Raw genomic sequence first — 15714 nt, forward strand, 5'->3', positions numbered from 1 at the left:
CAGCACACCACTGTGCACTTCACCTGAGACACACACACACACACACACACATCACACACTCAACTCACTCTCTCACAACACAATCTCTCTCACACACATAAGCCTCTCTGTTTGAGTCCACAATTTAAAAAACACACACACACACACACACGTACACTTCTATTCAGGATATAAACTGTCAAGCAGGGGTGTGATGTGGTTGAGATGAATTGAAAGTTTTCTTTCAATTTCTAACCATGCCAAACATGGTTAAGAGATGGATGAGCATATGGTTGTCGTTTCTCTCTTTGCTTCTCTGTCTCTCCATCTCTTGTTTACATTGTTTTCCCCTCCGTCTGTTCCTGTGCTGTTCACTTTCTCTCTCCTTGTCTCACCTTTGGCTTTGCCACCGTCTGTGACTCCATTTCCTTTCATCTTGTCTGTCTTAGTGTTTGTGTCTCTCTGATTCCTGTTCTCACCCCCCCTCCCTCTTCTCTCTTCTCTCTTCTCTCTTCTCTCTTCTCTCTTCTCTCTCTCTCTCTCTCTCTCTCTCTTTGTCTTCTGACTCTGACAGAGGAGTTCATCATCGCTGCCCAGAGGTTCGGGCAGGTGACGCCCATGGAGGTGGACATCCTGTTCCAGCTGGCCGACTTGGTCGAACCGCGGGGGTGAGTCAGCACACTGTCAGGGGGGTGTGTGTGTGTGTGTGTGTGTGTGTGTGTTTGTGTATGTGTGTATGTTTGTGTATTCGTACTGTAAGTATTGAATGTGCTTGGTTGGGCACTCCATGTCTGTGTTTATCTGTGTGTGTGTTTATCTGTGTGTGTGTGTGTGTGTGTGTGTGTGTGTGTGTGTGTGTGTGTGTGTGTGTGTGTGTGTGTGTGTGTGTGTGTGTGTGTGTGTGTGTGTGTGTGTGTGTGTGTGTGTGTGTGTGTGTGCGCGCGCGCGCTAGTCCTTGTGTCTGGATGTCTAGCGATCCAAGGTGCTGACATGAGGGTCACACAAACTCAGGACCATTTTGTGTGTGTGTGTGTGTGTGTGAGTGTTTGTGCGTGTTTGTATGAGTCACCACCCCCACCTGAGGGTCATCAGGACTCTTGATTGCCTACATTCCATTGCATTCCAGACCAGCCTCAAAGAGGTCAGCCATCAGGAGAGAGCTTCTCCATTAGGTGTTGTTGGAAATATGTGATGAGCAGTTCTGGAAACACAGTAATGTCTCAATTTTTTTAGCTAGGGCACGAGCCATTGGAGCGTTACCACAGTTCAACTGACCACTGTTGTAAATGGGGTCATGAGATTGTCAGTTCTGTTATACTGTATCTAAGATATGGTGTTTTTGCAGTTTCACAATATGGGGACAGAAATCTGGATGTTATCATTATATGCACACTGTTATCATATTGTGACATATTCCATGTAGGATAGGAGATCCTGGAATACAAAAAGCCTGAAAACAAAGCAAGAAAATATTGATTTTGAAAGTTTACAGCCCAGTGGCTACCCCGTTCAGTCATAGCATCAGAGTGCGCACTAACATGAGAGCATTCATCTGCATTTCTTGAGTCAGCATTAAGGCTGGCATCATCTCCATACAAGCTATATTCACCCCCTTTTGGAAAATCTACAATTCGAAGCAGATATAGACTAACATGACAGAGGGATTACAGGATGGGCTACAAGATGAAAACTACGCTGCATATTCTAGATTACACATACTTAGAGGGATAATACAGGAGTGCATACATGAAGTTAGCTAACAGCTAAATAAAAAGAGAATTACCTGCCAAACAGCAGAAATACAACAATCATGGCATAAATGTCCACACCTTCAACTTCCTGGGTTGTCGCCTATCCTTGCCACTCTCAACATGTTCCTCATCTCTAACGTTACTAGGTGAAGGGATATCTTACTCTGCCCAAGACTAGACTAGCCATCCAGGGCTGGCTGCACACACGCAAACATTTCAAACTAATGTTACTCTCTTCTTGAACATGCTGATTGCGCAACACGGCACTTTTGCTTCATGACAGATACTGAAAATTAAATTGAAAAATGAAGTTGAAACACAGGTAATCCACATCTGTTCATCTTGGGCTTGGGGTTTGCATCCTGCCCTACATACTATAATAACCTATATGCCAGTTACATTGTCTACCCACTACCCTATGTGTTAACCTGCTTCGCTAACGCTACCCTGTGCATAGGGAGTCTATAGTCACTCACACACAATGCATGCAGGAGCTGAGCGCATGCAAACAGGCAAGTTGATAGACAGATAAATAACCGATCATTTGTTATTATATTTTATATTTTATATATTTTTATTTTGATGCCAGAGCATTTAATTATTGGTTATTATCAAGATATATAGAGGATATCAGGTAACATAGCAAAGAAGGCTTCAGAAATGATCTCCTATCCTACCTTTAACTGGTATACTTCATTTATCGTTGGTTATAGGCCTAAAGACAGGAAAAGTGTTAGAGATGGAATGAAAAAACAATCAAATAATGAAATAAATCATAAAAGCTGACTGGCTTCTCCCATCGTGCAGAGGGCTTGAGCTCCACTGGAGTGTCTGATGTAGGGCTACAGTATGACCGGCAGGATGGTTACTCAGCTGACCTCTCCCTTGTCTGCATGATGGTGCCCCTGACGGCGTTTTTCCACAGCAATGTGATACTGAAATAGCCCCCCTGGAGTTGATTAGGGATTGACCGGGATGATTGCTCTGCAGATTCCGACCACCCCTGTTCCAGGTCCCGGGAATATCACATGGATGTCGGGACGTGACATTGGCCAGTGTTCAGGCTACCGTTGAACATATCGGAATGTTGAGGTCAAGATGATCGACTCAAGTTTTCCTGTAAAGGTCATCCTGGACCACTTGATCCTGTGACTTCTGGGTCATTCTACTGTTAGGATCGAATGACTGTATTTTACATTCACAAGATGTGTTTGTTCTTTTCGTGTTTTATTTTCCCCAGACGTGTCGGATTGACAGACATCGACAAGATTGCGCCCTTGGAGGAAGGGGCCCTGCCATATAATTTAGCAGAAGTCCAGCGGCAGGTAAGGTATCGAGCAACAAAGAAAAATGGAGAAGTTGTTTGTCGTTTAGCAACCTCCACAATCCCATCCCCTGTTCTTTTCTTTTCTGTTTACATCCTCCCTTTTCCAGGTGACTCACTTTACACAATGACTACAGTTCTCCGTTACTAAACCCAGTTTGTTCCTGCACCCACCCTTCTCGTCTATCTGTAGGCCCACTGTAGAAATGTCAGTCAAACCAGAAAAAGGTTCAAAGAGTTTATTTGTTTTTTTATTTGATTTTTCCCTCCTTTTTATTTTTTATTTTTTGGGGGGTGGTAATCATTTTGGGGAGACAAAAGTATCTCTGTTATGTTGTTTGTGCGCCACAGATAATCTTCGAGCCACCATGGACGTAATGTTGCTGCTTGTTGTTTGTTGATCAAGGTTTTTCAGGGAAGGGATGCCAAACGTAGCACTCGAGACTGGTTTTGATTTTGGCAAGCGAGGAAGTCGTTCATAATGTAAACTAATTAAACCGAGTAGTTGCGGCCAACGCAGCGCAGTTGCAGGCCCGACTTGAAGTTAACCATTTAGCCTTGCCCTCGGTGACTGTTCCGCTGTAACTTATATGATATTGACTCGGTTTGGCTCGATGCAGTTGAAAAATATGGGAGACCCTCTTCAACAAAGTCAAGATTGAAATTCTAATCTGGAATGGCCGTAAATTAAATGCAAGCCCAGCAGTAGGAGAAAGCGATCACCCTGAACTTCTCCGATGGGAAAAATAAAAGAAGGGGGGCTGGGAGCAAATGTTGTTTTTTTTCCCCTCTCCTCAACCTTTTTTTGTCTTCAGAAGGCAGAGCAGAGCAAGTAAGTGAAAGAGAGGAGGCGATGTTTTCTTTTCTCAAATGTATTCTTTTCGTTCCTTTTTTTGTGTCGTTGTATTTTATCAGAAGCGCCTCTCCGAGTTATTCCTCCGGGCTGGGCCGTCCGGAGCAGGGGCCCCGGGTAGAGACGCCAGTCCCACCACAACGAGCCGCTTTTGGGCTGTGGTTTGGCCTCGCGAGGGCTGGAGGCCAAGCTTGCTTCCCTCAGAGCGCCCCTCTCCCTTCCTCCCAGAATCCTACCGCATCCAGCTCCCCACCCCACTCCAACCCCACACCAACCGCCCCATCCCCCTCTCCCTCTCCCCCCTCACCAACCACACCACCACAGGCTCCCAGCCTCCAGGGGTGAGGAAGGAGAGAGAGAGAGAGAGGCCTTGACTTGGGTGGGGGTGGGGTTGAGGCAGCTCTCCAAGGGATCCTGACAGGTGGTCCTGTTCCAGAACTTTCAGAACTTTTCTCTATAAACCCCCCCACACACACACACACACACACACACACACACACACACACACACACACACACACACACACTGCAGCAGCAGCTTAGCGTAGCACCCCCACCTAGCCCTGAAGGGTTAGAAGGACTGAACTGGGGAGATAAGGCAACAGGTACTTTATACTGGAGAGAGATGTGATGTACAGTTGCTCGTATGGTTTCACTAACAGACTTCCCTTCACTATCTCTCTCTCTTTTGGTCTTTGTCCCTTTCAATCTGTCTATTTCTCTCTCTCTCTCTCGTCCCCTTCAATCATTCTCTCTCCTCACTCTTCCTCTCTTTCTAACATCATTCACTTCTGGACAGCTCAGATGGAGTTCCCTGATCTGGAATCAGTACTCACCCCTCATGACTAACACCCAGAATGCATCAGTGACTCACAAAGTCCATAAACCAAAAACAAAAACAATAGGACATGTGAATTTACACACCTGCACCAACACTAACCTCGAGCCTTTCCTCACTTTGTTATTCTAGCTGATGGGATTCGGTGTGGGAACAGTATGCGGCTAAGTAGCTAAATTGGCCTGAACGGATCGTCATAAATGAGCTCGAGCACTCCGCCCTTAGACGAGCGCTGATGCAAATCACTTCTCGCCCCATCAGATGACGATGTATTGTTTTAAAAGCAAATAAAACTGCTAAAGATGCTACGCTGTGATACCACACGCTTTGATTGTTGGCGCGTGTGAAGTGTTGAGGTGTGGAGTGATTTGCATGCAGATTGCAGATGCCGAGTGTGTAACACACACGTGGTGGAATTCTAGATGATGACGTTTGTTTGTCTGGTGGAGATCAGTGGGGGTATATTTTCCGTACGCTTCCTGCGGTCTGCTTCATTCTGCTGTCTTGTTGGGTGGTGCTAACTTGTTGATGCTTGGAATTAACCTCTGACTAACCTGATTAACCTCACTGATTAACCTGTTTCTCTGTCTCTTCTCACTCTATCACTTGTTTTCTTTTCCGTTTTGCTTTACTTTGTGCTTTCTCTCTCTCGCACACTCTCTGTCCAATCTGCTCTGTCTCTTTCTCTCTCTCTCTCTCTCTCTCTCTCCCCCCCATCCTCCACCCCTCTGAGCAGCAGACGGGTGGCAGCTCTCGGACCATCTTGGTCCAGGTGGCTGAGTCGGCGTACCGCTTCATGCTGGGCTCCGTGGCCGGAGGTGAGTGGCTCTGCCCGGGGCCGGCCAGGGGGGGCGGTGCTCGGCCAGGCAGTCAGCCAGTCGGTCACGGATCATTGTGCACCACCCCTGTACCTGCCTCCACAAAACCCTCCACCACCACCACCACCCTGACCTGCCCAGTCCTCAGCTACCCTCACGGGGATGGCACAAAGGCCTCTCTATTGCCTGCTGAAGTGGGGGGGGGGGAGGGGTTGTGGGGCAAATCCCTCCCTCTGCCCTGCTTTGGGGAGTAGAGTGTTATCTGTGCTGTTGTGGGAGAGGAAAGGAGTTCTGAATGTAGATTCCAATCCAAAAGTTTTACTCTCTTGTGTAGGGAAATCGGAAGCATTCTCATCTGGGCCTGGTTTTTGGACACAGAAGTATTCTGTGTGTGAAACAGATTCAAACTAGTTGAACTCGCCATGGTTTCCTGTTTCGAGAAAGTCCATTCCCGACCTCATAATAATTTTATAGATGAAATGCCTCTCTAAAGCTGATTGCCCTAAAGATTTACAGATGGGTGGTTGGAAAAAGTATTGTGTAATAAATGGGGTCTTGATGGAGCCCCTTACGGTTTCCTCAAGTGGAGAGCCCATCCATCTTAGAGTGTGGGAATCTCCCGCAGAGTGTCTCAGCTACCTGTCAGCGATCAGGGCTGAGTAGGGAGCCAGAGGAGGGGAGAGGAGGGGTGCGACGTGGCGTGGTGCGGTGTGGCACAGTGGCGGGGCGGGTATGCGCCTGGCTCCAGACTGGCTCAGCATAGAGAGACAGCCTAATGAGCAGGTAGCGCCCGGCCCAGCTGCTCTTTAATTAAACCTGCCGGCGTAGCAACCCCCACCACCCCCCCCCCCAACCCCACCCTCGACTCCCCCAACCCACCTTCTTTGTGTCCGGTGCAAAGAGACAGCAGAAAAATGCCACCAGATAAGACTTGACTGATGAGGTTGAAATCTCCCTGATGTCTCTTTTCCGTCTTTCCCCCCTTTCTTGTTCTTGTGTGTGTGTGTGTGTGTGTGTGTGTGTGTGAGTGTGTGTGTGTGTGTGTTTTTTCTTACCAGCGTTTGATCTTCTGTTCTTCAAAACCACCCTCCCCGTCTAATGTTCCACCTTCAAGCTGATTAAGTGTTAGCGAGGCGCTAGTTAGCGGCTTGAAGCGCAAATCGCCTTGTTTTTCCCATTCTTCCTTTTCCTCTCCTTGACGCATCTCTCTTTCTCTCCCCCCTCCACACACACACACACACACACACACACACACACACACCATGGCTGGTGACAGCGGTGGGCGCCACGGCTGTCTACCCCATCGACCTGGTGAAGACACGCATGCAGAACCAGCGCAGCACGGGCTCCTTCGTGGACGAGCTCATGTACAAGAACAGCTTCGACTGCTTCAAGAAGGTGGTGCGCTACGAGGGCTTCTTCGGCCTCTACCGAGGTCAGTGGGGACGGCAGAACACACTGGTGGGAGGGAGGGAGAGAGAGAGTGAGAGAGAGAGAGAGAGAGACTTTTGACTCTTACATACACTCTCACACACCAAAGAAAAAAAAATAATTGAATAAAATGAAACCGCACTCACTCTCAATCAGTTCCGAGAGTGAAACAGAGAAACTGAGATGGTGAGAAAGTAGGAGAGAATGTTCATAATTCCTCTGACCTGTGCCCACCAAATCCCCCCACCCCATCCTTCTTTTGAGATATGAGAGAGAACCCGAGTGAGAACAGCTTGTAAGTGGACTTAGAGAAGGAGAGAGCCTTAGAGATGGTGAGAAATATCCATTTTCTCTCTGACCCTATGCCCAGAAAATCCCCAAATGGCTCAACCTACCACCCCACACCCCTGTGGAAGAGAACCTGAGAGAGAGCAGGTTTGTTAGGATGAAAATCGAGAGAGGGAGAGAGTAGGAGAAAGATGAGGAGAGAGAAGGGTCATCTTCCCTCGACCCTGTGTGCTTTGAAGTGATTGGGGTGACCTCAGGGAGCTTTGGAGGACATTGTGCGTTGCAGAGAAAGGGCGCATACCAACGCAGGTAGATAACAATGACGTGTGCTATTGCACCAATGCCAGTGGCCTCAGTCGAACTGAGATAATGACTACCTACGCTCAGCTTTTAGAGAGCGTGGAGTGTGTGTATGGGGGAGCAGAACAACCTTATGGGATGGAGTGGAGTTCCCTTTGAAATCTCCAGTTATGATTGACAGCGTGCTCTCCCGCGTGGCCTTCAGAAAGTGAGGTGGGTGGACAAAAAACAAGAAATTCTGAGAGCCCCCACCCTGCAGCTCACAAAGACCCTTCTGTCATTCTCCAACAATGATGGTCTACTTTCCCCTCTTAGCGTTATGGCTTTACAAAGCATCTCCTTTCCTGAGAATTAGGTAGTTTTGTTCCAGCCCATCCAAGAAAATAACGAAGGAGGCCTACAAGTGTGTTTACAACGTTTTTTGTTTGGGGGGGGGTGTCTTATAAATATATACCCCCATAATGTCACAGTGACGCTACTGCTAAGAATGTTTTCCATTCCCGCACACATTAACTCTCTCTGGAGCAGCACACCGTGAGGAAGGTGTGCATTAAGATAATAAAAAAAAGCGTGCCGAGACTTCTCGTTTTTTTGTGTGTGTGTGCTGGAAACAACAGATGACGTCGTCGTCTCTGGAGGCCTGTACAAACAAAGCCAGTGGAGGGAGAGCGCAGCGCGAGCTTAAGCCGTAATGGGCGATTTAATATAAAAATGATGCGTGCGGTTCTTCCCCCGAGCGGCTTTGGCAAACAGGGCCCACGTGCGGTGCCACTTTCATGCTCCCCAGAAGCCGGTCTGATGATATGTTTGTGCTGCTTCTGTGTTTGTGGGGCCTACATCTCTCCTTCTTGCTGTTTCTCTCTCTTTCTTTCTCCCTCTTTCTTTCTCTCTCTCTCTGTCTCACTCGCTCAACCAACCCATACCACCACCAGCGTTAAGAGTGTTTGTTTGTATTTTGGGGTGTAAGGGTTGCGTAGGGGGGGGGAAGGGGTTGGTGGGATGTGCTGGGTGTTCCTGCGATTCCCCAAATTCGATTATTTTCCTGTTTATTTTTATCCAGCCTAAAGAGCTTTGCATTGTAATTGAGGGCTGTGTAAACTTTTGGGTTTTAACGTTTTCCTTTTCCTGTTTCTTTTTTTTTTTTTTTTTGGTCGGAGATGGGATGAGGAGTGAGGGGAGGGTGGAGGGACGGCTTTGGTTTTTCTTTCACGCGGGCAACGCGGGTAACAGGCCTCCTGATGTCTCCTGATGTCGAAGCGCCGCCACATCAGTAGCTTTCATTAGCGCCAGGCAGTGCGGCTCTCGCTAGGGCAGTGGCCCGCTCGGAGCATTGAGGAGACTCCGCACACGGCCCAATGGTCCTACTTCCTACCACGCCACCCCCTCCACACACACACACACACACACACACACACACACACACACAGCACCTCCTCTCTTTTTTAATCATCTTGTTTCCTAATTGTAGGTTTGCTGCCGCAGCTTCTGGGTGTGGCCCCCGAGAAAGCCATAAAGCTTACAGTAAGTGCTTTCTTTTTCACCGCACCGGCCCCACGCCGACCCAGCACCCCCTAACCCCTGTCCCCACCCCTCAACCACACCCCCCAACCCCACCCTCCGCCTGGCCCTATAGGCACATGGCCTTGGGGCTTTTCACCATCACACCAGATCCACACAACAGCTCCCGCCATCTCCCCATCTGCTGGGTCCCTGATAAACTCTTGAAATCCCATATAACGTTTATATAACATATATATATATATATATATATATATATATATATATATATATATATATATATATATATATACATGTATATATATATATATATATATATATATATATATGTATGTATGTATGTGTGTGTGTGTGTGCGTTACTCACTGCAACAAGTATAACCTTAACCAGTGGAAGTGAAAGAGTTCCATCCTAATCATAAGCTTGTTTGTTGCCTGTTAGGTGTGCATACCTTATGTGTGTGGTGGTTATGTCAAAATAACAGTACGCTTGTTTAATTATGTAAGTGTGACACGAACACTCTACTGTTGTCACTCACTGGTTTTAGTACCTTCCTCCGTCATCATCTGAGTATGAACGTGCTACATGAGACTTTGTTGCTCTGCTCTTATACCACACGCGTGCGTGTTGGGTCTTTTCTCAGATGTCTCTGAATGCGTCATGCTTCGTTGTATGGTATGTGTGAAATCCCACTGTCTCTCTTCCAGGTGAATGACTTTGTCCGTGGGAAGACCATGCTAAAGGACGGCTCGGTCCCTTTACCTTTTGAGATCCTGGGAGGAGCATGTGTGAGTATTTTCCCATGTGTCACCTCTTCGACTTTTTCTCCGTCCTGGTTTCATTTTGTACTTTCACTGTATGTGTGTGCGCATGCATACATACATTTCAACTAGAGACTGCACACACCCACTAATTTTACCTGTAGAGTGAAAAAGGTGACTTTGGTTAAGTTCCATGGTGCAAGTGCTCCTAGTTCTGGATTGAGAGGTGTGTGTGTCCTGCATTGGCACTAGTCATGAGTATATACCTACAGTACTTTAACCAACAGCAGTTCAACACATTTTACATGATGAGCAAAAATACTTTCTCATTGTCACTTTACCTCTCAATACTGTGCAGACGCTCTGAAACTGACAGTGCTTGAGTAGGCCCACTGTATCCTTTACAGTGACAGCAGTGTGGAGGACAGTCTTTAGCATTCAGCATGGTGCTTCTCCGAGACTCAAGTTACATCTCTCTCTCTCTCTCTCATTCTCTCTCGCTCTCTCTCTTGCTCTCGCTCGTCGTTCCCCTGGGGGGACACTTCTCACGCCTTTGTTGTGTGATTGAAAAGCCACTTCAGCCTCCATCCAGGCTGAAAACCCACTGCAAACAGGCCTCTTCTGTCAGCTTAGTGCCTCGGCATAGACACTTTTCCCCATCCCCAACTCTCCCTAACACACACACACACACACACACACACACACACACACACACACACACACACACACACACACACACACACACACACAGCACCACACACACACACACACACTCACACAGCACACATATGCAGTCACACATATTCAAACATGCACAGGCATACGCATTTACTTTTCCTGACAGACATACACACACATACACACAGAAAAAAAAGAGATTACTACACAAAGCACACCCGCAAGGTAATCAAGCACTCACAGACACTGACACAGAGGCGACTTTCCTTTTGCTGCCACTACACTTGTTTGTGTGTCTCCCTGTTCACTAAGCCGTTGTGTGGTCACGTTAAGTCTCACGCCTGGGTCAGGAGAATACTCAGTGATTTTGGGAAGGGAAGCTGTCTTTCATAATCTGTTCCTCTTGTGAAGAGAAGTACAGCAGCTTGGCAAAGCAAGGCAGAAGAATAGAGAGATTGTGGTACATGAGGACAGGAGCTGTTTCAAAAGCTGGTGTGTGTGTGTGTGTGGGGGTGAGGGGAAGGGCATGGAGTGTCTGTGTGGGTTTGTTTGTTAGTGTTAGTGTGTGTGTGGGTGTATGAAAGAGTAGACGCGTGCCTGTTTACCTCGTTTGTGGGTGTGTTTTTTTCTACTTTGTCTAGTTGTATTGAGCATGTGTTTGTGTTGTGTGTGTGTGTGTGTGTGTGTGGTGTGTCGTGTCTGTATGCAGGGGGCATAGTGTAGTTCTATGGATGGAGGGGCCATGGTGTTCTTTGGATGTGGATGCATGTTTGTGTTTGTGTGTGTGTGTATGTGTGCATGTGTGTGTGTGTGTAGAGGGGCCATGGTGTTTCCTGGATGTGTTCTTAGTATATGAATGTATAAGGACATCTGAACTGACCTCAGATCAGGTTCTCGTACTGTGACGCACATGGGAGAGGAGAGACAGATGGGGGCAGTGGTGCGAGGGGGGGTTAGAGGATGGCAAAGAGAAGGGGCTGTTTCTACCTGAGAGCCCACAGGCGTTTGATCATTGAGCTGTCAAAGCCAACCCCCTGACACACACACACACACACACACACACACACACACACACACACACACACACACACAGACACACACACACACACACACACACACACCCCTTGGGTCCCCAGTGTCTGTGTACCTGACAAGAGTGTCTTCATGCTCTTCGTCATGAAAGAGCTTCTTTCATTGGGCGGCTTTTGATGCTGATTACTAAAGCATTATATTTATGAGTCCACTCAAGCCTGATGAATGCAAGTTTGACTTGTGTTGTGTTTTTCCTCTGCTTGGCCCCTGCTCCCCTTCGGCAGGACACGGTCGTTGACCTCACTATCGGAGTTCACAATGTCTACTTATACACAGTGTTGGTGAATTAAAAAAAAAAAAAAGGTGGTTTGGTTAATTGGATAATTTTCACAGTAGATGATTTCGATTGAGAAGGACTGGGGTAGGATGGGTGTGGGGTTGATGAGTTTATGTGGTTAGCCGACGTCAAGCAGGAATCAGTCGCCATGGAATCTGAAATGGCGGCGCCGTGGGGAGCCTCGTGATGGGGGTATGGGGTGGTGGGGGGTTGGAGGTGGTTCAGAGGTGGAGGTTTCCCCCTTGTGTGATCCTGGTGATCCCTCTGACAGCTCCTTTCATGCAGGCCGAGCCCCCGGTGTTTGTGCTGGCAGGGCCCCCGTGCCTCTACATCAACCCCCCCCCCCACCCCCGCACGCCGCCCTCGCCGCTTCCTGCCCCGTGCCCGTCAGAGAGCCGAGCCCTCGCTGACACCTCGCCCGGCGCCCGCCACCACATGCCACTCATGTTTATTTTGACAAGTGGGGGCTCTTTCCAAATACCCCCGGAGCTGATGATTTTTGCACCTCGCGATCAAACCCGAGGTGTGAATGGGAAAGGGATGGGAAACAGCAGATTCTCTCTTTGTTTTCTCTCTCTCTCTCTCTCTCTCTCTCTCTCTCTCTCTCTCTCTATCTCCGCTTCCCTCTGCATCTCTAGTGCACATGGGAAATTGTGAAGCTGTCAAGCTCTTTAAAAAGCCGGAGACAGAGACTTTAAAAAGCCAGTCGTAGCTTCTCTTACCACCACCACCACCACCACCACTGCCACCTCCTCCATCTCCCACTCTCTCCTCCCTTTCTCCCCCCCGTCCTGCCCCCCTCTCCCACCTCTCTCCTCCCTTTCTCCCCCCCGTCCTGCCCCCCTCCTCCATCTCCCACCTCTCTCCTCCCTTTCTCCCCCCCGTCCTGCCCCCCCCCCCCTTCATCTCGCTCCGATCGTTAGCGCTGAATTCGATCCACAGAGCCTTGCCAAGATTTAATGATTATTTGGTAAGAACAGCAGGCTCCGCTGCGCTGCGGTCTTTGGCTGGATGCTTATCTGTGGCTTGCTGGCCCTCATTTGGGGCCGGGTTACTCCAAATACTCACCCAGGCCAACGTAAAGAGAGGCTGGAGCAGGGAGAGGGGTGGTGGGGTGAGGAGAGAGGGGTGGAGGAGGTGCTGGAGGAGGTGGTGGAGGTGGAGGTGGGGACACAGGGAGACTTTTGTTCGCTCGCCGTGCAGAATTGTAAATCGACACAATTTACATCTTAATGTTTTAAGCCTTTGTAATGGGTTGTTAGTTGGGCCTGCGGTTAAATTGTTTGAGACGAAAGAACGCAAGAGAAAAAAAAAGAGTCAGGCGGCTCGGTTGGCCATGCGTACACACACACACACACACACACACACACAGCAGCTACGCATGCAAATACACACACACACACACACACACACACACACCCCCCCAAATCGCATGTGCAAACAGACACACACGTGCTCACACCCACGTAATCCCTGTTTCAAAGCCCTCCCGGCACCTATGAAAGTGTAAGTGGTTGCTAATAGAGGGTGCCTAATGCTTGCTTCTGGCGCAAAGCTATTGTTCGGCATGGCAAGACTTGTGTGCGTGTGTTGGTCACATAGGTGTGCGTGCATGTCTGAATGTGTTTGTGTGTGGAAACTTTGGGCGTGTGTAAGTAGCGCTTGTTAATGTATTAGCGCGCACTGGTTTGTGTGGGCATGTGTGTGTAGGCTCTTGGTATGAGTGTTTACTTAGTAGAGTGTGAGTGTTTATGTGTGTGGAAGAAAAGATGGTTTTACATGTTCTGCTATATGCATGAGTATATGTTGCCATTTGCCTGATTTGGGTAAGTCAGGAGAAGTCAGTTTTATTTATATAGCACATTTAACACAACAGAATTGACCCAAAGTGCTTTGTGTTGTTGTGTTATCTTTGCTTTGTCATATCTGTGAACCTTAAGTGTATAATGTACATAGTACATACACGTTTGAGAGATTATGAGTTTGTGCTTCTGTGTAGTTTGTGTGTGTGTGTGTGTGTGTGTGTGAGCATGAATGGAGGTGCTGACGCGAGGAGTGGCGTTTGGTGTCTGTTGTCCATCCGGGGCTCCGTCTCTCTGTCCCAGTCAGCCAGCTTCAGAGGGCCGACTCAGGTGCCTCATGGCCCTGTCCCATGGGAGATCACCTTGCCTTGTAATTACTGCCCAATTATCAGGACGCCAGTGACTCTGTCACACTGTAATCAAATAGACCCTCCTCTCTCTCCCTCTCTTCTCTCTCTCTCTCGCTCTCTCTCTCTCTCTCTGTTTGTGTGTATCTGTACCTCTCTGGTTTTGTTTCTCTCTCAGTTGTCTCTTGGTTTCTCTCTGTCACTCTCTCTCTATGTGACTCTTTCTTTCTCTGATGAGCGTCTGCGTTGGATAAACTCGACTTGTTGATACACTATCTCGCTCTCGCTCTCTCTCTCTCCGTGTTTCGTGTCCGGGGCCTCAAGCCTGTTTGTTTCCCAAGTTCCCCAATTAGTATCCAATTGATACAGCAAACTGAGACTTGGCCGCAGCCAATCTTCGAATTTCACTTTGGCCTTTCTTGCCAAACCACTTTTTTTTTTTTTTTTTTTTTCGTTCTTAGTCTGATGCACTAATTATCTATAAAAGATCGTTTTCCACATAAATAGCCATTAAGTTTGTGGCTGTAAGCGTGGAGCAAGCCGCCTTCTGCCATCGGCTGGCCTAATTTCCTTTGGAAGGGAAGTGTAGGCCATTGGGTCTGATTCTATTTTCAAGCCTTCCTTCAATGAGACGATTATGATCTTTTCCTTAAAATATGGTAACGCTTACTAAGTGGGGCGTTCTTTTCCCCCCTCTCTTCTAAATGTGCTCGCTTGCAGATTTGAGAGTCTTTTAAATCCTTCCCGTAAGATAGAAACGCACATACAATTTGACTCTTATATCTCAGAGGGTGACAGAGGGAGGGAGGGAGAGAGAGAGAGAGAGAGAGAGAGAGGGAGGGAGGGAGGGAGGGAGAGAGAGAGAGAGAAAAAAAAGGGACAAACAACAAACAAACAGTAAGGGCCTTATTTTCAGGAGTTGGACGTCGGAGGAGAAATCCATGGAAACAGATTTCCATCTAATTGCGTGGTGGCATTTTTTTTGCCCAGGCGCTCTCGCTTCTGTGCACAGACTCAGTAACTACAGGCGATGGCACAGATAGGTAGGCGTGGCCCTTTCTGGTAAGACAGCAGACCTGAGGCAAGGGCCTCCTGTCCGTAGATGTCTGTCATTATCTTAAGTCGAGGAACCGAACAAAGCTCTGTTTGGATCTCTAGTCCTAGACTAGCCTTATTTAGTGATTTTCATGGAACTGACAGGATTCATGAGAATGATTTAATGTGAGAAATTGTTTTCTCAGAGCTGGAGTTTGTGTTTACCTAATCTAGGAATTTAATGTAATTGCAGTCCACTACGTATGTCATCGGCTCTCATCAGGTTTTCTTGTGCTCACAAGTGTTTACACAGTAAAATGCTTGAATAGGAAGCAAACTACGTCAAACATATTTGAATATCAGTTAAGTTCAACTAGCGTGAAATTTCAACAAATGGTTTTGGTTGGCACAGTGTATCCCTCCAGTATTTTGTTTAGTTTTGTGTACGACTTCCTTCAGACCTTTCTAGAAATATGAGACTGTTGCCACTGTGTTGGAGTAAGATACCAAAAACACTTCATCACAGGTGCCAGATATCAAAAAAACGTTTTCAGTGAAGGTGATTAACCCCATGAAGTGCCCAGTGTCCTGTGTGTGTTGTTCCTCTGAGGGGTGGGGGTCCT

The 15714-nt window shown here is 47.8% G+C and overlaps 1 protein-coding gene across 2 annotated transcripts in view; it reads left to right on the top strand.

Annotated features, from left to right (window-relative positions):
* Positions 1-15714, top strand: part of LOC125285130 (calcium-binding mitochondrial carrier protein Aralar2) — a 45564-nt gene that overhangs the window by 18443 nt on the left and 11407 nt on the right. For both annotated transcript variants that reach the window (XM_048229407.1, XM_048229408.1), the window contains exons 8-13: positions 554-647; positions 2971-3055; positions 5481-5562; positions 6839-6997; positions 9050-9102; positions 9807-9887. In XM_048229407.1, coding sequence (XP_048085364.1) covers positions 554-647; positions 2971-3055; positions 5481-5562; positions 6839-6997; positions 9050-9102; positions 9807-9887 — 554 coding nt within the window. The remainder of the gene's footprint in view (positions 1-553; positions 648-2970; positions 3056-5480; positions 5563-6838; positions 6998-9049; positions 9103-9806; positions 9888-15714) is intronic.

Source organism: Alosa alosa, chromosome 20, assembly GCF_017589495.1.
Source record: "Alosa alosa isolate M-15738 ecotype Scorff River chromosome 20, AALO_Geno_1.1, whole genome shotgun sequence".
NCBI classification, from domain to species: domain Eukaryota; kingdom Metazoa; phylum Chordata; class Actinopteri; order Clupeiformes; family Clupeidae; genus Alosa; species Alosa alosa.